Below are 26,049 nucleotides of genomic sequence, written 5' to 3' on the forward strand. Positions count from 1 at the left end.
GCACAATCAACAGGGTCCTGCCCACGGGGGCCGCTCCACCAAGGTCGTGGACTGACAGGATTTGGGCCTTGGAGGGCAAATGAGAAACAATCGTCAGGGACCAAAGAGCAAATGCGTCCATCACACGAGGCCCCCGCACCCCAAACCCGGTGCTCCGCTCACGCGAACCCTCGGGGACAGCCAGTCTGCGGGACCCAGCGCGCGTGCGCGGGGCCAGAGGGGACGCCCCAACGCGAGCGCGCGGTGAGCAGGGCGCGTGACCGGGCGGGCGCGCAGCCGGGAAAGCGCGCGGGCGCGCTACGGAGTCGGCGTCGGCGCGCGCTCCAGGCCGAGGCTGTGTGGGCTAGGGAGGGAGCCAGGCGGCGGAGGCGGCGGCGGCGCCCTAGACCCGAGGGGACGCGCGGGCCTTGCGCCGCGGGAGCGGACGGCGGCGGAGGAGACCCTAGGCTCGCAGCCCGAGGCGGGAGGGCTCGGCTCCTCGACTGCCCGCCTCCGAGGCCGCCGGCCGCTTCTCTTTCCCGGAGTAGCCGCCGCCCCTGGAGACTCGCCGTGACACGGGCCTAAGCCGCCGCCGCCGCCACGGGCGTCCTGACCGCTCGGACCCGTCGGACCAGGCCGAGTGGGAGCGAGCTTGCGGGCAGGTGCCGCTCCCGGAGGGTGGGCCGGAGGCGAGGTGCCCACCGCGCCGCTCGCGGGCCGGGCTTGGCGGAGGGGCCGCTCGCGCAGCACCCCCACCGCGGGCCGGAGCCCGGGTCGCCGCCCCGCCTTCTCCCGGGACCGCCCGGCCGGAGCTGCGGGGGCCGAGGGACGCCGCGCCCGCCGCCGCCAGCCGGGCTCGCGCGGGAGAGCAGGGAGGAGAAACTTTGCCTTTTATTGTTTTTAGTCCTTAAGTGCAAGGAACTCTGTGTTGGGAGGAAAAATGTCCTTCTTCAATTTCCGTAAGATCTTCAAGTTGGGGAGCGAGAAGAAGAAGAAGCAGTACGAACACGTGAAGAGGGACCTGAATCCCGAAGACTTTTGGGAGATTATAGGAGAATTGGGCGACGGAGCCTTTGGGAAGGTGTACAAGGTAAGAAGGAGAAAACGGGAAGTTGTACTGCGAAGATAAAACAGCCACTGCCCTGGAGTGGCGGGAGGACTTCTGCTCCCCTAGTCCCTTTCCTGTCTCTTGCTCCTTCTTTTGACTGTTATGGTTCGATGCAACTTTACTTGGCTGGTCATCCAAGGAGTAGGTAAGAAGTCGGGTTTACGGAACAAAATGGGGCCTGGATGGAGTTTAAAGAGCGATTGGAAAGGGAGACAGGGTTATAAAGTCTACTCTGTGGAACTTCAAAGGAAATGAGAGTGTTCCTTAATTTATAGGAGGGGTCTGGTTGTGCCCTTCAGGTATTTTAGAATGAGAAACTCATTGCACTTTGCAGTGGATTTGTCTACTGCCTGCATTCGCGTGCATGCTTGTAGTGTAACAGTTCCCTTTTTAGGGTCCAGGGTATTTTTCTGGTTGTATCTAGAGCTAATACAGAACTAGTTGGGATCAAAGTGATTGCTACTTGCGGTCTCTTCTTGAGTTGGTTGCTCTACAGCATACTATAAAATGGAATGGAATTTCTGACAAAATTTCCAAAAGAAGACCTTCATGTGGTACTAGTTTTAAATATATTTATAGTAAGCATTGACTAGAAGTATCAGCGCTTAAGAAATTAAAAACACACACGCATATATTTATTTCAATAGGAAGAAGCTTGGCGTTTCAACCTGAAGGCACTAATGTTAACTGTTTACTATCTCCTAGTAATATGGTCTCCTAGTAATAATATATCTCCTAGACATATGAATGATGTCATTGGAGTATTTTCATCCTGAAGGGCGAATTTTTTATGAGACAGCGTTTAGGGGAAGGACCCACAGGGTTGCCTAGAAGTGAAAACGTAAGAAAATAACTTACGTTTATACAGGGCTTTGAAGTTAAGTACTTTCAAATAATTTGGCCCCCATAAAAATCTTGTGAGGTAGGCAGGTCAGTATTAGTATCCACATTTCACAGATGAAGATATTGAAATTGTTCACAGCCACATGAGTCTCAGCCTAGACTTGAACTCAGGTCTTCTGAGCCCATATTTAGTATTGTTTTTTATTTTAACAGTCACTGGAAGAAATGAGAGCATTTTGCCCACTCCTTTTTTTTTTTTTCGCTCTTTGCCCAGGCTGGAGTGCAATAGCGCGATCTCAGCTCACTGCAACCTCCCCTTCCCGGGTTCAAGCGATTCTCCTGCCTCAGCCTCCGGAGTAGCTGGGCTTACAGGCATGTGCCACCACGCCCGGCTAATTTTTTATTTTTAGTACAAATAGAGTTTCTCTATGTTGGTCAGGCTGGTCTCGAACTCCTGACCTTAGGTGATCCGCCCGCCTCGGCCTCCCAAAGTGGTAGGATTACAGGCGGGAAGCCACCATCCCCGGCTGCCGGCTACTTTCTAAGCACCATTATACTTCTGCCTTTGCCCTGCCTCAAATGCATCATGTCAAAACCCCAGTCCTCATTCTTTATCCAGGCTGAAGTATCTACTCCTCTCTGTGTGCTTTCAGAACACATTGTTCACATGGCTATTATAGCACTCGTCACTTATTACAGTTAATATGTTTATGTTTCTATAATAAAATTAAGGGCCAAAATTTTGATATGTATTTGGGTTCATCCACTGCCTTAGCATATAGTGATGTATCTGTTTACTTGTTGAAATGAAAGAATGTGTTTTATCTACATATGAATGCTATCGTGGAAGCTATCATATGCTGTGGAAGTTGGCAAAATAAGCTTTGTTATTTGTGTGGAGGGTAGAGTATGGGTTTCAGCAAGAGCTACATAAGATGCAAGGCTTCAGTGTAGTGGGAAGATCACTCCTAGGAATCTAGCGTTGTGTTTTAGTGCTGGCTGTCAGAAACCGGCTTTGTAATCCTGGACAAAACACATAACTTCTCTGGGCCTCCGTTTTCTTAGCCATAATACTGACTTTCTTAAGAGTTGAGATTCTTTCACCCATTAAAGTTCTGTGAGTATGTACTTAGCCTGGAAAGGCAAAAATAAATCCTCAAGGCACCTAGAATCTTGTAGTTAGAAGGTGGTAGGTGATTATGGGCAGTTTTCATGGTGTAAATATGTTTTATCGAATATAAACAGTTTAGTAGTAAGAGCACTGGCTCTGAAGTTGGAATATAACAGCTCTCTCACGCAATAGCAGCATATGACCTTGAACAAGTTTCTTATTTGTCCTATACCTAACTTTGCTCATCCGTAAGATATCCTCAGTGTGAGGATTAAAGAAGATAATAAATATAAGGCACATTGAAAGGGCTCAGTAAATGGTAGAAATTACATTTAGAGCTCATAGATGCAAAATATCAGGTGAGATAGGAAAAGGAACCAAGAAGATAATAAACCATTTTGTTGGTTTCTAATGGCATGGGCAGATTGTGTGGAGATACTAAAGCCCTGTGTTATTCTTTCACGACACTTTCTGCAAAATGTGATCTATCTTCCTATACTGAGACATTAATTGAAAATTTTCTGAAAAACAAGAGTCTTATTTCATGTAGTTATTTGAGCACTATAAAATCGTGTCAAGAAGAATTTCTGTGGTCTTGATGACTGTATTTTAGCATGATATTTGAAGAGCGTGGGCTGGCACTATTTTTTCTTTTTTCATTTCACTGCTGTCTGCTTCTAAGGAGTAGGGTGTGAGTTTTTAAAAAAATAAAATTTGAAATTAAAACTTATCTGACTTCTTATGGCCTCTTTTTTCTAAAAGTTTTTGTTTTTCAAGATTCCGTAGAAATTGAGGATTTATAAACTTCCTTATATTTGGGGGAAAAAGCTGTGGAACCTTAACATTGTACATAGTAGTATGTAGTAGAAAACTGTTTATAAACTTGATTCTATCATTTGCTTATGGAAATTGGTAACTTACAAAGATCATATTGTAAATAGAGATGAGGTTGAGTATCCCATTTCCCAAATGCTTGGGACCAGAAGTGTTTCGGATTTTGGAATTTTTTGGATTTTGGAATATTTGCATTATACTTAGTTATTGAACATCTGAAATTGAAAATGCTATAGTGAGCATTTCCTTTGAACATCATGTCATGTTAGCACTCAAAGTTTCAGATTTTGGAGCATTTCAGAGTAGATTTTCAGATTTGGGGTGTGTAACCTATAGGTAATCATGTTGTGTATTTAGTTTGTGTCATTCTTCCATGGTATACTTGTATTCCTTCCACTCAGTCCAGCACTGTACACATTTAGCAGTTACTTCCTTGCCTGAAAAAACTTCACTACTTTAAATTTATTTTCTCTTTTAAAAATAGTATTATTTGATATATAAATGAAGATAGGTCATATCCTTCACAATTTTTTAATCTTTGGATTTCTTTTTTTTTTTTTTTTTTTTTGAGATGGAGTCCCTCTCTGTCGTCCAGGCTGCAGTGCAGTGGCGCAATCTTGGCTTACTGCTATCTCTGCTTCCCAGGTTCAAGCAATTCTCTTGCCTCAGCCTCCAGAGTAGTTGGGACTACAGGTGCATGCCACTGTGCCTGGCTAATTTTTTGTATTTTTAGTAGAGACAGGGTTTCACCATGTTAGCCAGGGTGGTCTTGAACTTCTGACCTCAGGTGATCTGCCTGCCTTGGCCTCCCAGAGTGCTGAGATTACAGGCGTGAGCCACTGCCCCCTGCTCCCCCCACTGGATTTCTTTTGTTTTTAACAGAAAAAAAGAATGACATAAGATATTAATTGAATTGCATTTCTGGAAAGCTATATTATCTATTAAACCAGTTGAAACTAAACTCTTGGCTGTGTGCTGGATGAAAGTGATTTCTGTATGACAACTGATGGCTTTGTGTCTTTTAAAAAATAGTAAAATATATAATCTTTGTATTAAAAAGTATGGAAACATATACATTTAGCAGATAATGAAGTGAATTAATTATTAACAACCATCAGTGTCAAGGAATTCTGCCAACATCCCTGTTGCATCCCGAGAATCCCTGTTGCCTCCTTTCTGTGTCTAATACCTTCTCTCTCCCTAAAGGAAACCACTATCATATCTTTAAATTATTCGTTTTTTTGCTTTTCTTAATCATTTACTGTCTAGGTTTATATCCCTAAATGTTATAAATTTAGTTTTGTATGCACTTGAGCTTTATATGAATGGAATCATATTGAGCATATTCTTTTGTGTCTTGCTTCTTTCAAAGTCAGTATTATGTTTGTGAGGTTCATCTTTATCACATAGAGCTGTAGTTCTTTTTTATTGTAGCATTGTATTCTGTTATATGATGATATCACCAATTATTTACTATTGTACTATTAGTGGATATATTGGTTGCTTTCAGTTTTTGGCTCTTACACAAAATAGTAGTTGCACATATGCATGAGTTTCACTAAGTGTTAATCCAGGAATGGAATTGCTAGGTTATAGGGTAGTGTATCTTTAATTTTACCAGATGATGCCAAACTAATTACACAAGTTTACATTCCCACCAGCAGTTTAAGAATTTCCTTGCCCTGCATCTTTGCTAACATTTAGTGTTGTCAGAATTTTAAACTTTTGACAGCCTGATAATGTGTTACATTTCTTATTGTGTGTTTAATTCACCTTTCACAGATTACTAAAAATAATTCTTTTAATATATTTTTGGTAATCTGAATTTCTTGTGTTCGGGTCTCTTACTCATTTTTCTATTGATGTCTTTTTGTTTATATGTTGAGTGTGTGTGTGTGTGTGTGTGTCTGTACAATATATGTGTTTTGAATTTTAACTGTTTGCTGGTGATAGTTATTGCAAGTATATTCTCATTCTGAGACCTGTCTTTTCATTCTCATTGTAGTGTCTTTTTATGAATTCTTTAACATGGTCCAGTTTGTCAGTTTTTTCCTTTACAGTTGATGCTTTTTGTGTTATGTAAGACATTTTTTCCTAGCCTGTGATCATGAAGATAATTTTCTATATTATCTTCTAAAAGCTTTATGGTTTTGCTTTTCTTTGACAATTAGATCTACAATCTACCTAGATTTTTGTAAATGGTGTGAGGTAGGGGTCCAGTTTCATTTTTTTCCCCATATGGATACACGATTGTCCCAGAACTATTCACTGGAAAGAAAAATATTTCCCCACTGCTCTGCAGTGCTCTGTTGTGTAGCATGTGTCTGTTTCTGCATTCTCTGTTCTCTTCATTGATCTATTTGTCTATTCCTGTACCAGTATCCCACTGTCTTAATTAGAAAAGCATTAAAATAAATGTCTGCTGTTTCTTCAACATAGTTTAGTATTATTCTTGGCCCTCAGGGCTTCTGTGTACATTTTCGAGTTAGCCTGGTTGAGTGCCACAAAAAAAAAAAAACCAAAAAAACAAAAAAACCCTGTTTTTTTGGGAGAGAGCTCATTGAATTTATAAATTAGTTTTGGAAAAATTAACCTCTTTTTGATATTGAGTCTTCCCACCTGTGCATGTTTTATCTCTGTTTAGGTCTTTTTTAGTATCTTAATAATGAGTTACAGTTTTTTCCCTAGAAATTTTGGGAACACCAACTACTTCAAGGATGTTTTAAACACTTTGTTTTTCCTGTTCGTATTTCCTCCTTGTTTTTGTTGTGTACAGCCTTTAGTAGCCTTTTGAGAAAGGATCCATAGAAAACATAGTTTTTAAGAACTTGCCTGTCTAAATATGTCTTTATTATAAGGTCACAACTTAATATATATAATTCTAGTTTAAAAGTAAGTTTTTAAAGAATTTTTAAGATTTAGAGTCTGTTAGTTTTGAAGACTTTCTTCCATTCATTATCTTCTGGCTTCAAGAGTTGCTGTTGAATGTCTGATGCCATTTTGCTTCCTGGATCCTTTGCCATCTTTTTCTCTTAATAGCCTTTAGGATTTTCTTTTATCCTCTGTTCATGGTGATGTACTTTGATGTAGGTCTCGTCATCTTCCTTCGTTTTGCTGGGCTCTTGGTTAGTCCTTTCAATCCAAAGACTTACGTCCTTCAGTTCTGTGACATTTTCTTGTATTATTTATTTGACAACCTCCACCCACCACTTCCCCCAATAATGACTCTTGCCATGGTCTTAAGATTCTTCACGTCCCTAAATTCAGGGTACACTTACCATTCTTACTTGACCTATCAGGACCATTTGAGATACTTGACCATTCTTTCCTTTAAAAAGTTCATCTTTTGGCTTTTAAGTCACCATACTCTTGATTTTCCTTCCACCTCTATGTCTGTTCCTCACATTCCTTTGCTGACTCTTCCTCTTTCTGTCTTTAAGGTGTGGGAATTCCACAGGGCTTAGGTATAGGCCGCCTTCTCCTTTTCTTAAGAGAACCCGCCTTCTCCCATGGCTTCAGTTACCATCTAAATGCAATTTCTGTCTCTACCCTAATACTTCCCTTTTGAACTCTAGATCTACACATCCAACCGTCTGTTAGAGATTTCTGCTTAGATATCTCACAGATACTTTAAACTGCAAGTCCAAAAGATGAACTAATTCAGCTCATGATGTCAGCCACAAATTTGCTCCTTCTGTGTTCCCATTCAGTAATTACCACTTCCATCTACCAGTTGCATAGGCCAGAGACCTAGAGGTCATTTTTAACACCTGTTGCTGCCTTCCCCTCCAAACCTAATTAAGCACCAAGGCCTGTTAATTCTACCTACTAAATATTTCTCAGATCTACTTGTTTCTTTCTTCACTGTCATTTCACTAGTCAAAACTGCTGCAGTCTCTTACTCAGACTACTGCAATCTTATTGGTGTGTTTTTGGGCTTCATATAATCATTTACATGATTCTTTTAATCCTGTAATCATTTAATATATTCCTTTGTATTGGGCTTCTTTTGCTAAACATTATGTGAGTGAGTTTCATCCGTGTCGTTGCATGTAGTAATCATTTGATCTTTTTCTTTGCTTTGGTATTTTATGAAATATTATAATTTATCCATTCTGTAGTATTTGGATTGTTTACACTTTTTGTATATTAAGAATATGATTCATGGCCCGGTGCAGGGGCTCATGCCTGTAATCCCAGCACTTTGGGATGCCAAGGTGGGAGGGTCGCTTGAGCCCAGGAGTTCAAGTACAGCCTGGACAACATAGGGAGATCCCATCTTTATTTGTTTTATTATTATTTTTTTCTTGAGACAGAGTCTCACCTCTGTCATCCAGGCTGGAGTGCAGTGGCGTGATCAACTCCCCGGGCTCAGGTGATCCTCCCACCCCAGCCTCCCAAGTAGCTGGGACTGTAGGTACCTGCCACCATGCCCAGCTAATTTTTGTATTTTTTGTAGAGATGGGATTTTGCCATGTTGCCCAGGCTGGTCTCAAATTCTTAGGCTCAAGAGATCTGCCCACCTTGGCCTCCCAGATTGCTAAGATTACAGGTGTGAGTCACCGTGTCCAGCCTTAAATTTTTTTAGTTAAAAAAAAATACGATTCATGAATATTCTTGTGCATTTTGGTGCACATATGCCATTTTTTCTGTTGGTTATATACTGGGAAGGAATTTTCTAGGTCATAGGTTATATGTATTTTCAGCTTTAGAAGATATTACCAGTCTTCCAAGGTGGTTGTACCAATTTACACTCGTGTCAGTAGGGTATGGGAGTTTTCCCAGTTGCTCTCTGTCTTCACTTACACTTGGTATTGTTACTAATATTATCTTTAATGTTTTTTGTTAGCCATTCTGTTGAGTGTGGTGGTTTTATTTACATTTTCCTGATGACTAATGAAGTTGAGTGCCTTTTTATGTGCTTATTCAATATTTGCGTATCTTTTTTTGTGGAATTCCTGGTTATTTGCCCAATTAAAAAAAAAAAACTATTTTGAGGTATAATTTATATACCACAAAATTCACCCATTTTAAGTATATAATTTTGTGAGTTTTAGTAAATCTGTATAGTTTTTTTTTTTTTTTTTTTTTTTTTTGAGGCGGAGTCTCGCTCTGTCGCCCAGGCTGGAGTGCTATGGCCGGATCTCAGCTCACTGCAAGCTCCGCCTCCTGGGTTCACGCCATTCTCCTGCCTCAGCCTCCCGAGTAGCTGGGACTACAGGCGCCCGCCACCTCGCCCGGCTAGTTTTTGTATTTTTTAGTAGAGACGGGGTTTCACCGTGTTAGCCAGGATGGTCTCGATCTCCTGACCTCGTGATCCGCCCATCTCGGCCTCCCAAAGTGCTGGGATTACAGGCTTGAGCCACCGCGCCCGGCCAAATCTGTATAGTTTTGCAACCATTACTACAATCCAGCTTTGGAACCTTTCTGTCACCCATAGAAAGTTCCCATGTGCCTATTTTGCAGTTAGTTTCTATTCCCACACCAAGCTCAAGATAGTCCTTACTTGCTTTCGAAATGACTCTGTAATTTTGCCTTTTCTAGAATTTTTTAATAAAGGGAGACATAGAATATGTGTTCTTAACATGTGTGACTTTTTGCACTTAGCCTAGGGTTTCTCAGTGTTGGCAGTACAGCCGTTTTGGACAGGATAATTCTTTTTTTATGGAGGGCTGTACTATGCACTGTAGGATGCTTCCCTGACCCTACCTCTTTGTGACAACCTAAAATACCTCCAGACATTGCCAAATGTCTCCTGGATGGCAGAATCAGTACCACTGTTTGAGTGTAATTTTTCAGGATTCATCTGTGTTACTCATTTGTCTATTAACATTTTTGGTTATTTATTTTTTCTTTAATGATTTGTAGGATATGAGGTCCTTTTTCTACAATGTAGATTGCTTTTCATTTATTTAATTCTTTTTCCTGATCCATAGAGGTATTTTAAAATTAGAAAATAAATTTATTAGAAAACAAAGGTTGAAAATAAACAGAGTGAACAAATACTGCTTTTGCTTGCCCCAAAACCTCAGTAAAAACTGTTATCTGGCTAGGTGCAGTGACTGATGCCTATAATCCCAGCACTTTATAAATTTGAGGCAGGAGGATTGCTTGAGCCCAGGAGTTCAAGAATAGCCTGGGCAATATAGCGAGACCCCATGTCTACGGGAAGTAGTAAAAAAAATTAGCTGGGCTTGATGGCACTCGCCTGTGGTCACAGCTGCTGGGGAGGCTGAAGTGGGAGGATCCCTAGAACTTGGTGGAGGCTGCAGTGAGCTGTGATTGTGCCACTGCACTCCAGCCTTGGTGACAGAGCAAGACCTCGTCTCAAACAACCTCAAACAGCTATTATCCCTTAAAATTTTAATATTTTTTCATACGAGTTCTGCATTTCCTTGTTAAATTTTTGCCTTGATATTTTATCTTTTCAGCTACTATTTTGAATGGGATAGTTCTTCCATTATGTTTTGCAATTATTGTTTGGATATAAGAAAGCTATTAATTACTATTCTATAATATCTTAACCTTATTGATTGCTTTTATTGTTTATTTTCCCCTCAACATTGAAATTTTTCAATCCTATAAAAATGTTGACATGTAAAAGAAGTTGTATGGTGAACATACATGTATCCACTACCTAGATTCTACAGGTGTTCATATTTTGCTATACTGACTTTATTACACACATCTATCCATCCATTCATCCATTTATCCATTCATTATCTGTTTCTCTTTTTCATTTTCTTTTCTTAAGGATTTTCTCCTTTCAATTATTTGTACCCTTGTTTTTTTTTACTTGTCTAATTATGTTAATCCTTTCTGAACAATTTTAAATAACCTGACGTTGGAAATGTTAGTAATTTAGTGAATTATTTTATACTATATTTTCTGGCACAATTTTAAGGTTTTAAACTTTCCTTCTTAGTTTTCTGTTTTCAACCAGAAAGTTATTGTTTATGTGCTGACATAGACTTCTAGATAAAGTGACATGCTACTTTATTCCCATGTTTCTTCTTTGTAAATCTGTGTTTAAATTCACACAGATCTTTAACACAACTCTGTAACAGAAGCAGTTAATTCTTATTTTGCCACAGTAGTGTCTCTATGCCAAGGTACACTTCTGCTTGAATATAAGATGCTATTGTTGTCACTGTATGAAATGTTGCCTTTTTATTATAAAAATCTGTCACTTTTATGTACCAAAATGAGAACTGAGATGGTTTTGAAATTTCAGAAAAAATTTTAACGCAAGGAACTAATCGATTCAGTGAATTTTTTTTTTTCTTAAAGAGGAATCATTTTCAGAAGTAGTTTTTAAGTGATAATCTCATCTCAAGATAATGGGAAGAAAAATGTCAAGACCAGGGCAGTTATTTTATATTCCTGTGTTTCTTACTAACCTTCTGTTTTTTATCTGTAAGGATGTAACTACTGAATGTACGTATGGAGTATAAAAACAATATTTTATTGTTCTTCTAATTTATAAGATGATCAACTTTTCCAGCTTACCAGCTTATCAGCCCACACTTCTTCCTATAAATTAATGCTGAAACATTAGTTAATTTGAGTGCTTTCTTTAGAAAGGGAAGGTATTTGAATCATCCCTCCTTCCATCCCTTCCTCCTCTCTTGGAAAGTGTGAGCAAAGTTAATTTCATTTATCTTTGTATGTTGTCATTTTAGCATCTCAATTTTAACGAAATGTACTGGAAATCAAGATATTTTATTTTTTAATTTTAATTTTACTTTTTTTTTGAGACAGGGTCTTGCTCTGTTGCCCAGGCAGAAGTACTGTGCCATGATCTTGGCTCACTGCAACCTCCGCTTCCCAAGTTCAAGTGATTCTCATGCCTCAGCCTCTGAAGTAGCTGGGATTACAGGCATGTGCCACCACACCCGGCTAATTTTTGTATTTTTTAGTAGAGATAGGGTTTCGCCATGTTGGCCAGGCTGGTCCCCAACTCCTGGACTTATGCTATCTGCCGGCCTTGGCCTCCCAAAGTGCTGGGATTATAGGCATGAACCACTGTATCCAGCCAAGATATTTTATCTTTGCTTGTAAAGCATGTTTTATTTCCAGTTGGTATGTTGTATGGCATGAGCTTTATAAAGTCTCTTAAAATTTTAAAGGTCTGTGTTATGGCTTATTAACATTTAAAGATAAAGTAGAGCCAGGTGCGGTGGCTCATGCCCGTAATCCCAGCACTTTGGGAGGCTGAAGCGGGCGGATCACGAGGTCAGGAGATCAGACCATCCTGGCTAACGTGGTGAAACCCCGTCTCTGCTAAAAATACAAAAAATTAGACAGAGCTTGCAGTGAGCCGAGATCACGCCACTGCACTCCAGCCTGGGCGACAGAGCGAGACTCTGTCTCAAAATAAATAAATAAATACAAAGTAATATTACTTAATTTATTTCAGAGTATCCTGTCAAAATTTTATAAAGAACGGCCGAGAAACTACATACCGTGTCTGATTTTGGATCTTTAAATTAACCATGATAGAATCTTTTTTCTGGCTCCCTTTTTTTTGTCTGTGCCCTGATGGATGTGAAGTGGTGTCGTCCCTGATTACTAATGAGGTTGAGTTCCTTTTCATATGTTTATTGGCCATTAAGTCTTTTGGGCTCTCTCTTTTTCTCATTGATTTATGGGGGTCATTATATATTTTGGATTCTTATCCTTTGTCAGTTATAGATGATGTACATATTTTCTTTTGCTTTGTGGTTTGTCTTTAGGATGTTCTTTTTTGCGTAGACATTTTAAGTTTTAATATAGTGAAATTTATTAACTTTTCCCTACGTGGCTAATGTTTTTGTCTTTAGAAATTCTTCCCTACCCAAGATGGTGAAGATATCCTGCTGTGTTATCTTTGTAAAGTTTTATGGTATTGCCTTCTACATTAGGTCTGTAAATAAATGGGTGTTGATTTTTGCTTATAGAGTGAGGTAAGGGCCGAATTTTATTTTTTCTATGTAGATACCCAGTTGTCCCAACACCATGTGCTTTAAAGACTGTCCTTTTCTTACTGCTTTGCAATGCTTCCATCATATAATGGATGTCCATATGCACGTAGTATATTTCCATGACATTCTTTTAGGTTAAATTTTTAGAATTGTTAGAGCAAAACAAACGATTATTAATGCTTAGTTTGAAACTACAAAATTTGTGTGAATTTATTTTCCAATTTTTTAATTGTAGTAAAATACACATAAAATTTACTATCTTGACTATTTTTTAATATCCTATGAAGATTCGCCATCTTCATGATTTTTAAATGTCTAGTTCAATGGTATTAAATACATTCATAATGTGCAACTGTCACCACTGCCCATCCCCATGCCTCTTATGTTTTAAAATGAAACTCTACCCTGTTAAACACTAACTTCCTATTTCTTCCTTCCTCCAGCCCTAGGCAACTGTTCTACTTTTTGATACTATGATTTTGATTCCTCTAAGTACCTCATTAAATGGAATCATACAGTATTTGTCATTTTGTGACTAACTTAGTTCATTTAGTGTAATGAACCTTAAGGTTCATCCATGTCATAGCGTATGTTAGAATTTCCTTCCTTTTTAAGGCTGAATAATATTTATGGTATATATACACATTTTGCTTATCCACTCATCTATTGATGTCACTTGGATTGCTTCCATGTTTTAGCTGTTGTGTGTTTAGCTATGAACGTGGGTGTACAAGTATGTCTTTGAGACCCTGCTGTCATTTTTTTAGGGTATATACCCAGGAGTGGAATTCCTAGATCTTGTAGGAATCTATTTTTAATTTTCAGGGGGAACTGCCATACTGTTTTCTGTAGCTGTACCAATTTTACATTTCCATTGATTTGTGCACAAAACAAGAGTTCTAATTTCTCCATGTCTTTGCCTATACTTGTTCTTTTCATTCTTTTTTAAAATAGTCATCCTAGTGGGTGTAAGGTGGTACTTACTATAGTTTTGACTTATATTTCTCTAATATTAGTGATGTTGAGCATCTTTTCATGTGCTTATTGGCCATTTGTATATCTTCCTTGGAGAAATACCTGTTCAGCTCCTTTGCCCGTTTTTGAATTGGGCTAGTTGTGGTTTTTGTTGTTACTGTTGTTGTTGGGTTTTAGGAGTTCTCTGTATATTCTAGATATTAATCCTCATCAGATATATGATTTATAAAGATTTTCTGTCACACTGTAGGTTGCCATTTTACTCTAATATTGTCTTTTAAAATGTATAACATTTTACAATTTCATCAAGTCCAGTTCTGTGTTTTCTTTTGTTGCCTGTCCTTTGGTGTCATATCTCAGAATTCATTGTCAAATTCAGTAATATAAAGCTTTTGCCTCGTGCTGTCTTCTGAGAGTTTTTTATAGTTTTAGGTCTTACATTTAGGTTTTTCTTTGGTCCATTTTGAGTTAATTTTTGTTTATGGTGTTAGGTAAGGGTCCAACTTCACTGTTTCACATGTGGATATTCAGATTTCCCAGTACCATTTTTTGAAAACACTGCCCTTTTCTCATTAACTGGTCTTGGAACCCATGCCAAAAATCATTAGACCATATATATGCCAGTTTTTCTTTCTGGTCTCTATTCCATTGGTTTATGTTTCAGGACTGCACTGTTTTGATTACTGTAGCTTCTTAGTAAGTTTGAAATCAGGAAGCGTGAGTCTTCAAGCTTTGTTCTTTTTCAAGATTATTTTGGCTATTCAGGGTCCATTGAGATTTCATGTTAATTTTAGGATAGGGTTTTCTATTACTGCAAAAAATGTCATTGAGATTTTGATAGGGATTGCATTGAATCTGTAGATTGCTTTGGGTAGTATTGACATTTTAACAATATTAAGCCTCCAATATATGAGCATGGGATGTGTTTTCATTTATGTCTTTAATTTCTTTCAGCATTGATTTTTTAGTTTTCATTGTACAAGTCTTTCACCTCGTTACTTAAGTTAATTCCCAAGTGTTTTATTCTTTTTGATGCTATTGTAAATGGGATTGTTTTCCTTACTATTTAAAAGTCTTTATTTTTCTTGAATTAATTTCCAGACGTGGTACTTTTTTTTGTCTTATTTTAAAATGTTTTTGAAATTGTCTTTTTGTGTTCTGTTTTTCATCTTTTCCAACTATGTAATCTATGCACATTTCCTCGGCTTCTTTATTACACAGTTGTGTTTGTTTCTGCATATTCATGCTGCTCAGAGTCAATAAGTCCTTGAAATAAGCAGGAAAACTGTGTGATCTGAGAATTGGTAAAACATTTTGGAAACTGCAGACTTAGCCAAGTTTAACTTATTATTGACACCATTGTTGATGTATTTTGACCAATGACTAAATTTTGAATACATAACCAGAACAATATAAATAAAACAGAGTTTGGGAATGTGGAGAAAATATAAGGATAATATAAAGTGTATTTCTTTGTCTTTTGCAGAATTCAGGAAATGACATAATCTTTGGATTTCTGTAATATTTTACAGAAATTATGGAAAGAATATGTACAGTTGATCCTCATTATTTGCAGATTTTGTATTTGTGAATTTGCCTACCTGTTAAAGTTTACTTGTAGTCCTAAAATCTATGCTTGCGGCACTTATTTGGTTATTTGTGTGTGTGCGCAAAGCTGCAAAAAAAAATTGAATCCTCTGACAAGCACGTTCCCAGCCGAACTTGAACAAGGTGACACTGCCTTGATTTCACCTCTCATGGAGAGATGACCAGAGGATGGAGACAGCAGAGGGCAGTGTAGTGAAGTGCAAGAAGGTCTGGCTGTGGGGCCAGTTGGACAGGATTTGAATCCCAAGTCTGACATCTGTTTTTGGGATGACCTTCCACAAGTCAGTTAACACTTAAATACCTCATTTCTCTTTTGTAAAATAAAGAAAGGAGAATCTCCCAGGATGAATTGTTTTCAGGATTTAAGAATATGGTAATCTATGTGAGGGGTGTGTGTATGTGCATGGATTTCCCTATGAACAATGTTTTAGTAGTTGCTAATTCAGTGCTTGCAGCGACTTTATAGAGCATAACTACCACAAATAATGAGAGTTAACTCTGTATCTTTGCTAAATGATGTTGAGTAATTTTATTCTTTTTTAATATTGATACTTGTTCCTACCAAAATCCTAGCAGAACTGAAGAGATCATAATTTGCATGTAATTTAAAACAGGTAACAGTATCAACAGCCTAAAAGTATATGCTTCTTTCAGTGCAGTTTCCCCTCTCTTCATTTAATAGCTTTTTGTAACTTTGGATATTTATTACCCAAACGTTTACTCTACTCTGTACCTTAGCTCTCCCATCTATGTTGCTCGTAGGTTTTAGAAGGATTATGCCAGTTCTTAATCTCAGTTCCAAGTACTCCCTTCTATACTTTACTTTGTGATGCTGGTTCAAAGACTGCAGATCACATTTCTGCCTTGCTAGCAGCTCATTTCTGTTTCAAAAGTATAGAGCACTAGAGGGAGGCTGCAAGGAGAAGGAGGAAGAAATGACTTATACCTTTGTCTTGTTTCCTGTGAACTTCCTGTCTGCTTTCTTGTTACTTTGACCATCACCCTTATAGAAGTTTATTTTTTGCTCCAGCATCAGCAGTTTCTTTCTGTAGCAGCTGTTGAATACAGTTTGTAGGTTTTCCAACACTCACAGAACTAACCTCATCATAAACCTTCGTAACACCAGCACCAGTTAGTTGGTACCCTGTTCCTCAAAAGTTTGGGTTCCAGTCTCACAGGACCCCTCTTCAGAGACAACAGCACCAGCTGAGCAGCACTGTCTCCTCAGAGGTCCGTCTGAGTTTCAGCTCTGTGGAACCCTTCCTCTGAGCTTCTGAGTTTTAATAATTCCAGTCTTTTCCCTTTGTTCCCATAGTCCTAGGGGTGGTAGCTTTTGCCTGTAGTTGTTACCTCCCTGATCCTTTGTATTATTTTTTCAGTTAGCAACAGAGTTAGTAATTGTTTTTATTCAATTTTCTCTATTAAAATAATCAATGTGATTTTCCTCCTGTCTGGACCCTAACTGATACAAGGATTAAATAAGTTATAAAATGGAAAGTGCAGAGATCCATACCTCTTCTAATAGCACGATGGATATTACTATGTAGGATAATATACTTGAAATAATTTGAGATTTTTCTTACTGATATCTTTGTAAAATACTAAAAGTTCCAATTTATATAGCTAAAAACATTAAAATAATCATTGAATTTTATTGATGTTAATATGCTCAAATATCACCTCAGTTAGACCTAACTTGACTACCCTATTTAAGTTGTAAACTCTTGGCTGTGTACTCCCATACCCCATTTCCTCATCTTATTTTATTTTATTTTTTTTGAGATGGAGTCTCACTGTCAACCATGCTGGAGCGCAATGGTACAATCTTGGCTCACTGCAACCCCTCCCTCCCAGGTTCAAGTGATTCGTGTGCCTGAGTCTCCTGAGTAGCTGGAATTACAGGCATGCACCACCACACTCTGCTAATTTTTGTATTTTTTGGTAGAGATGGTGTTTCGGCATTTGTCCGTGCTGGTCTCAAACTCTTGGGCCCAAGTGATCTGCCCACGTTGACCTTCCAAAGTGCTGGGATTCCAGGCATGAGCCACCACTCCCAGCCTCCTCATCTTTCTTATTAGTTTACTTTTTTCCCACAGTACTAATTGCTAATATACTAATTTATTTGTTGAGTGTCCACTCCCCAAAATTGTAAGTACCCCAGCACAGAGATTTTTGTTTGTACATTGTCAGCATCTGGAACAGTGACCTAACATACAGAAGGCACTCAGTAAGTATTTGTTGGAAGAATGAATGGGTTTCAGCAGATCAACTCTTTTGGTCAAGATTTGACCGAGATTTTTAATAGATTTTTATGCAGTAGTTCCCCCTTATCTGAGGTTTCACTTTCCATGGTTTTATCTACCTGCAGTCTGAAAATAGGTGAGTACAGTACAGTAAGATGTATTGAGAGACCACATTCACATAATTTTTATGATAGTATATTGTTACTATTGTTCTATTTTATTATTAGTTATTGTTAATTTCTTACTGTGCCTAGTTTATAAATTAAACTTTATCATAGATATGTATGCAAAGAAAAAACATAGTATACATAGGGTTTAGTACTATTCAAGGTTTCTGGCATCCACTGGGGGTCTTGGGATGTATTCCCTGGGGATAGAGGGGGCGGCTGTATTGCGTTTCTTTTCTAGAGCACATTTCACTGTGTTGTTTGTCTTTGTGTTTTCCACAGCTTGGACCAGTGCCTTGTAGTGGATGTTCATGAACAGCAATTTGAGTTATTTAGTTTTTACATTTTATGGTTAAATGTTCTTACACACTGGACAATTAGGCTCTTCTTCTTTTGGTAGGGGAAGAATACCTCAGCCTTGAGATGAAATCATCCAGATTGACAGAATCAGTCCCAGTGATTATTTTTTCTTTTTATTCCTTGTTTTTTTAGATTCCTTTCATATTTATCTGATGTGTTTTTTGTTTGTTGGTTTGTTTGTTTGCCTTTGATTGACTAACACCTCTTTGGGACTGAAATTATCTCTGTTTTCTGTGCTGGTCTTTCAGTTTCCAGCTGAAAATTTTATTAAAATATATTCTTCACTATGAAATACTATATAATGTTAGAAAATGTAAAAATATAGAAAGAAAATAAATTAAGATTTAAAAATTATTCCTGTACTCACCACGCAGGGAATACCTTCTGTTCAAACAAGAGTAATATGAGGGTGTAATTTTTTTAGGAAGTGAAGCCAGTATGGAACATTGAGACAACTTATGTTTCCCAGAATCCCTCATTTGTTTATGTAATGTGGCCAAGCTCTATTGATGATTCATGAAAATAAACACAGTGATTTTAGGTGATCATGACTGATACTTGAAATCTTTTTATCAACAGAAGTTATATTTTAAAATTAAGATTGGGTATTTGTTATTCCATTCTTGTTTTTAACATTTGTTTAGTTCAGTGGTCCCCATCCTCTTTGGCACCAGGGACTGGTGGTCGTGGAAGACAACTTTTCCACAGACTGGATGTGGGGATGTTTTGGGGATGATTCAAGTGTGTTACGTTTATTGTACACTTTATTTCTATTATTATTACATTGTAATATATAATGAAATAATTATACAACTCACCATAGTATAGAATCAGTGGGAGCTCTGAGCTTGTTTTCCTGCGACTAGATGTTCCCATCTTGGGGTGATGGGAGACAGTGACAGATCATCAGGTGTTAGATTCTCATAAGGAGCGCATAACCTAGATCCCTCGCATATGCAGTTCATGACAGAGTTCACAGTTCACAATAGAGTTCATGCTCCTCTGAGAAGCTAATGCTGCTGCTGATCTGACAGGAGACAGAGCTCAGGTGGTATTGTGAGCAATGGGGAGTGACTGTAAATACAGATGAAGCTTTGCTCACTTACCTTCTGCTCATTTCCTGCTATGCATCCTGGTTTGTAACAGGCCATGGACTGGTACTGGTTTGTGGCCCCGTGGTTGGGGACCCTGGGTTTAGTTATTTCATTAAGCCTTTATGTGAAGATTTTTTTTTTCTTTTCCCTGAGACAGAGTCTTGGTCTGTTGCCCAGGCTGGAGTGCAATGGCATGATCTCGGCTCACTGTGACGTCTGCCTCCTGGGCTTAAGCGATTCTCCTGCCTCAGCCTCCCAAATAGTTGGGTTTACAGGCATCCACCACCATGCCTGGCTAATTTTGTATTTTTAGTAGGAATGGGGTTTCACCATGTTGGCCAAGCTGGTCTTGAACTCCTGCCCTTGTGATCCACCTGCCTTGACCTCCCAAAGTGCTAGGATTACAGGTGTGATCCACCGCGCCTGGCCTATGTGAAGAATTTTTATGCCTTTAGATGTTAGGTAGATAAGCTCTTTTTTTTTTTTTTTTTAAATACTTTATGTCGCAGTTATATTAGTGTAGAGAATAGTGTCACACACTTATAAAAATACTTATTTCAGTTTTGTTTTTTTAGAGTTTTTTAGAACCAGATCCTGATGAGTAATTATTTTCAAGCAACAATTTGAGGGACTATTCTTTCTAATGTAACTTTTATTACTTATATTAAACCAAATGACATCATTGTTGGTATAATCAATATATGATAGAATTTGTTACTGTGAGGAATTTTAGAGATTATCTAGTGTGAATTATTTTTCTTCCTTCATGCCAACCCATTCACAAGTATAAAAGACACATCTTTAAAATCTCTAGGACATCAGTCAATTAATTTTAGTGGCTGCATAATTTTCCATTGTAGAACTGTACTGCATGATTTAAGCAGGTTCCTGTTAATGGACATTTAGGCTGATTCACTTTTTCCCTATTGCAAATGGTGCTTTGATGAGTATTTTTGTATCCGCGTGAGTTCTATTTTATGAAGTTATCTCCTTCTGATAAATTCTCCAAAGTGAGATTTAGACATTTATTTATTGAAACATTTGTTAACTTAAAAAAATTTAGTATCTGTTTTTAATGTAATAAGTACAGTTTTGCTGAAGTGATGTTAACATATATCATATTGAAATGTCTTATAAAAACAACCTAGTTAGCATTTTAAGATATGATTCCTAACGTTAAAAAATGATCCTGGTATCTACTACATATTTGGAAACCTTTCATTTGTAATAAATGGTGGTGAGAAGTTAACCAAAGAAAGAAAACGGGAAAGTTAAAGTACTAAGAACAAGGAAAAATGACCAAATGATAGAAATATGGGGAGACTAGAAAGGGTAAGAGGACACAAAACTTTGCCTCCACCCTCTTAGGGTCCCTGCTGGGCCCAAGAATTAAATTGACACCAGATAGAGTAGAAGAGAAAAGCATAGAAATTTAATATAAGTTTTATGTGACATGGGGGCCCTCAGAAGAAAATGAAGTCATAGAGAAATGGCAAAACCTACATGCTTTTGTGTTAGGTTGAAAGAAGAGAGGCGATTGTGGAAAAGTAGATATGTTATATGGGGAGGCTAAAGGAAGACATTTAATTTAATAAGGTCTGTTTGTACACAATTCTCTTGACTATGACCCCCTATCAAAGAATGTTTCTTTTCTCCTGGGATAGAGAAGACATCTTTCACAGGAACATTTTATTTCCTATTTTCAGGAAGAAAAGGTGGAAGATTAGGATGCCCTTCTTGCATCTGCTGTTTTTCAAGTGCCTTTCACTCAAAGTGATCCTTATGTCAAAGTGGCATGTTTGAAGTGGTGTATTCTGCCACCCTTCATGGGTAATGATTATGCCTAGTGTTCCATTATTGGAGTGCTAAGCTTGTGGGAGTTTTTTATATCCTACTGCCCAAGGTAATTGCCAAGGTCTGATTTTTCACACACAAAAAATTTGCAACCTCCAGCATAAATGGGTTAATTTCACAAAAAAGGTTTTTGCAACCTCTGGCATAAATGGGTTTCATCCTCCAGCAAAAAGGCCTTTGGAAACAAACCTGGATTTAAATTCTGTTTTGGCCTTTTACTAGCTACATGACCTGGGGAAGCCTTTTAACCCCTCAAAGCTCATTTATATCCTCCTTTAGAGATAATAATATATCATGGGGTTGTTGTGAAGATTAAATAGTAATAGAAATTACAGCTAAGATTTTTGAATCCTCCTATATATGCCAGCTACTATATTAAATGTTTATTTGTGTTTTTTTTTTCACTTGGCAGATATATGTTATCTTAATTCTCATGAACTTGTGAGGTGTAGGTATGGGTAACTTTTACTGATGAGGAAACTAAAAGAGGGATTTTGTAAATTGCCCCAAGCAACACAGCCAATAAATGGCAAAACCACCAGAATTTAAATCCTGGTGGTCTGACCCCCCAGAGGCTGTGATTCGAAATGCTGTCCCCTGTGCATGTGAGCGCTTAGTGCAGCGCATAGCCGTAGCATGCACTCATTCATATTTATGTTTAGGCTGTCTTTTAAAAATAGTGTGTCAAGACAATGAGAAGACAAGCCACAGACTGAGGAAATACTTGCAAGACACATATTTGATAAAGGAAAGTTATCCAGAATATGCAAAGAACTCTTGAAACCTAACACTTAGGAAATGAACAGCCCAGTTAAAAAATGGGCAAAAGATTTCAACAGACACCTCGCCAAAGATTTGACAAATAAGTATATGAAAAGATGCTGAACATCATATGTCATTAGGGAATTGTAAATTGAAAAGATACAAGTACTACTATATAGCTGTTAGACTGGTGAAAGCCATGCTTGCTGGCAACCCCAAATGCTGGTGAGGATGTGGAGCAACAGGAACTCATTCATTGCTGGTGTGTATGCAGACTCTTTCAGCCATTTTGGAAGACAGTTTGGCAGTTTCTTAAAAAACTAAACATGCTCTTACCATATGATCCAGCAGTTGTATTCCTTGGTTATTACCCAGATGAGTTGAAAAACATGTCTACACAGAAACCTGCACATACATGTTTATAGAAGCTTTATTCATAATTGCCAAAACTGGGAAACAATCAACATATCCTTAAGTAAGTGAATGGATAAACTGTGGTATATCCAGACAATAGAATATTATTCAGTGCTGAAAAGAAATGAGTTATTAAGCCATGAAGACATTAAGGAACTGTAAATACGTATTACTAAGTGAAAGAAGCTAATCAGAAAGGTCTATACACAGTCTGATTACAAGTATATGACATACCGGAAAAAGCAAACGCAAAACTATGGATGCAGTAAAAAGATCAGTGGTTGCCAGGGGTTGGAGGAAGGAGGGGATGAGTAGGCAGAGCATGGAGGATTTTTAGGGCAGTGAAACTATTCTGTATGATATTATAACGATGGCTACATGCCATTACACATTTGTTGAAACCCATAGATGCAAAAGCAAGCTATAATGTAAACTTTGGACTTGGGGTGATAATGATGTGTTAATGTAGGTTCATCATAGTACCAGATGTATCACTCTGGTATGCAGTGTTGATCGGGGGGGAAGGTTATGCATGGGGTACGAGGGAACTTTCTGTACTTTCCACACAATTTTGCTGCGAACATAAAACTTCCCTTTATCAAATATGTGTCTTGCAAATATTTTCTCAGTCTGTGACTTGTCTTCTCATTCTCTTGACACACTATTTTTAAAAGACAGCCTAAACATAAATATGAATTAAAAATTAAACTCTATTAAAATAATAAAAAATTAGAAAACGATGCATTTGAAGTGTGACACCTCGATACTTTCATTTTCAGGCCCAGAATAAAGAGACCAGTGTTTTAGCTGCTGCAAAAGTGATTGACACTAAATCTGAAGAAGAACTTGAAGATTACATGGTGGAGATTGATATATTAGCATCTTGTGATCACCCAAATATAGTCAAACTTCTAGATGCCTTCTATTATGAGAACAATCTTTGGGTAAGTATTTTCTCTTGATCTAAAGGAGTAGCCAAAATGAGTTAATTGTCCTAAAGAGATGTTTATGAATTGTTAAAACCTATTTTATGTCTTATCTCTTCTATTTAGTTGTGTCACTTGAATGAGAGTTGATCTGCCAATAAGAGAGTAATAACAAAGTTATTCTCAGCTTCAACAGATGTTCAGATTTATGTTTCAGATTGTACAATTTCATCGTGATTGTTTGACATTGGATCCGGGTGGAAACATTTGGTTAAGAATAATAAATTTACTAAAATATGAAATTAGATGTCCTTGTTTATAATTTAAATTTAATCATTTAAAAGTTTTAAAAGTTTCTCTTAGAAATTGTTTATAATTTTTTATCCTAAACTTTTTGTAAATCTTATTTACAGAAATATTTACAGAAATATTTACAAATATTTACAGAAATGTTAAATATTTATCATATTATCAGGTTCAACTTTAGTGCATGATGTGATGGCTAAAGCTGTATGTATAAATTCATTTTCAGAAAATATTAAGGCACGAGTAGATATAGAAATAAAACTTTCATATTCATTGTAATAATCTGTCAATCACTTGTTCCGTACCAACATTAGTTTAACCAAGAGGGACTTTTTAAAACGGAGCTTCAGTCTTTCTTCCTGAAGGAAGAAGCAAAGTTTTATGAGAGAGAAGAGTAAGTAGTATAAGGAATACCTGACTGGATGCCTAAAGGTCTATATTTTTTTATCCTAGTGCTGCCACTTACGGAACTTGGATAAGTCAGTTAACTTTTATGAGTCTGTTTACTCATCTGTAGGATGAGTAATGATCTACCTCCCAAATTATTTTCTGAATAATATAATGAATTTGAAAACAATTTCTAATTGGCAAGCACCTGTAAAAAAAAGTAAAGCATTATGCTGAGGTAAAAAAGGCAGGAAGCTACCTAATTAGTTAAAAATATGTTATTTTTAAAAATTATAGTTATTATTAATGTGGTGTTTTCTGAAATTATTGTTCAGGGCTGTGGCAGAGTATTTCCAAAGTTTATAATGCAAATGAACACCTAGACTAGTTAATAAACAGATAAGACCTTTACTTGGGACTATTGCACAATTAAAATTTAGACAACTGTGAGGGGAAGTTTAGTGGGAGACATAAATGTTAATTAATCAAATAATCACAATAAATATAAAATTACAACTGTGGTAAGGGTTAAGAAGGAAAGGTACATGGTGTTATATCTTACCAGGGAAGTCAAGATAGTCACCTATCAGCAGGTAAAATAATTGAGCTAGGATCTGAAGCTTTTGTATGTATGTATTCTGTTTTTTGTTTTTGTTTTTGTTTTTTTTAGCTAAAAAGTCTCTGTATAAATATTTTCAGAATTTATTCCTATTTAATACAGTTTAAAATAACAAATGTATATTTGTTCACTTAAAGCACAAGTTGCCTTTAAAAATATAAGTAATAAAATCTTTCATTGGTGACCAAATGGCTCTGCAGTACTATACCAAATGAAAATTCTGTACCTGATAATTTTAGAGAAGCAGGGACACTAAACATGTCAATGAACAAAAATGCCCATACTTTCACGATGAGCTTTCTCAAATGTGTATTGTTTGAGATTTGTAACTCTTTTGACAAAATCTTCGTTTAGTATATCGTTTCCGTAACCCAGATTATTTGATAGCTATTTCTTTATCTTTTTTGCTAAGCTGAAGAAAAAATACTGAAACTCAAAACTCAGTGTAGTTTTAGACACACACTTTTGTTTTTGTTTTTTTTTTGCATGCAGATCCTCATTGAATTTTGTGCAGGTGGAGCAGTAGATGCTGTGATGCTTGGTAAATACCTTTTTGTTCTTTATGTTCATATCTTAAACTATACTTAATAAGATTAAAGAATTTCAAACATATATAAATATATTCAACTATATAAGTATTGAGTGAAGTTCAGTAAGTTAAATCAACTCAATTATGTTTTTATATTCTTGGAAATTATAGTAAAATTCTAAAATGAAATGTTGAGCGTGTCAAGAAAGTAATCTTTGTAGATATTTAGTTCTTCTAAAATAAATTCACTGCATATGATCTTTGACAGTGATGATACATACAGAAAGGCATATAGCCTGCTAATACCTTTTCACTGCATAAAAAGCAGATTTTTTTTTACTTTCTCCTTATAGAACTTGAGAGACCATTAACTGAGTCCCAAATACAAGTAGTTTGCAAACAAACTTTAGATGCACTGAACTACTTACATGATAATAAGATCATCCACAGAGATCTAAAGGCTGGCAACATTCTCTTTACCTTAGATGGAGATATCAAATTGGGTAAGTTATTCACTTAAATAAAACATTTGAATTTCTACTCTGAAATTTCCCATCTTTATGTATGTGACTTAATGTGGTTTTATTACTACTTAAATATGTGAAACATGGAGAACTAACTCCATTCTAGTTTTTAAAAAACACTTTCTTGGATAAATACTCATTTTTCTATAATTCCAAAATATCAGCACCTAATTCAATGTTTTAAAAAGAAGATAAGAAAGAATGAATTTTTATTTTCAAAAAGGCAAGCTTTTTAAAGACCAGTTTCAAGTTTGTACCCTTAAATTTTTGTATGTAGACTTAATACTTGTAAATGTTTTATGTTTAGAACATAATATAGTATGTAAAGCTGCTAACTCAGTTTTTTTCTTTATTTCCAAAGCTCACGTCGAGTGAGGTTTTTCCCCTATGTTTAGTTTTCTATTCTATTTTATTGATAATGGTACATTGACTAAACTAACAAA

General features: G+C 37.2%; 1 protein-coding gene across 2 annotated transcripts in view; it reads left to right on the plus strand.

The window, feature by feature from the left end:
- The first annotated feature begins 304 nt into the window (after positions 1-304).
- SLK (STE20 like kinase) overlaps positions 305-26,049 on the plus strand; it is a 61,752-nt gene continuing 36,007 nt past the window's right edge. For both annotated transcript variants that reach the window (XM_001114162.5, XM_001114185.5), the window contains exons 1-4: positions 305-1,069; positions 23,095-23,259; positions 25,046-25,094; positions 25,436-25,585. In XM_001114162.5, coding sequence (XP_001114162.3) covers positions 920-1,069; positions 23,095-23,259; positions 25,046-25,094; positions 25,436-25,585 — 514 coding nt within the window. In that variant the 5' untranslated portion in view covers positions 305-919. The remainder of the gene's footprint in view (positions 1,070-23,094; positions 23,260-25,045; positions 25,095-25,435; positions 25,586-26,049) is intronic.

This window comes from Macaca mulatta, chromosome 9 (assembly GCF_049350105.2).
Source record: "Macaca mulatta isolate MMU2019108-1 chromosome 9, T2T-MMU8v2.0, whole genome shotgun sequence".
Classification (NCBI taxonomy): Eukaryota; Metazoa; Chordata; class Mammalia; order Primates; family Cercopithecidae; genus Macaca; species Macaca mulatta.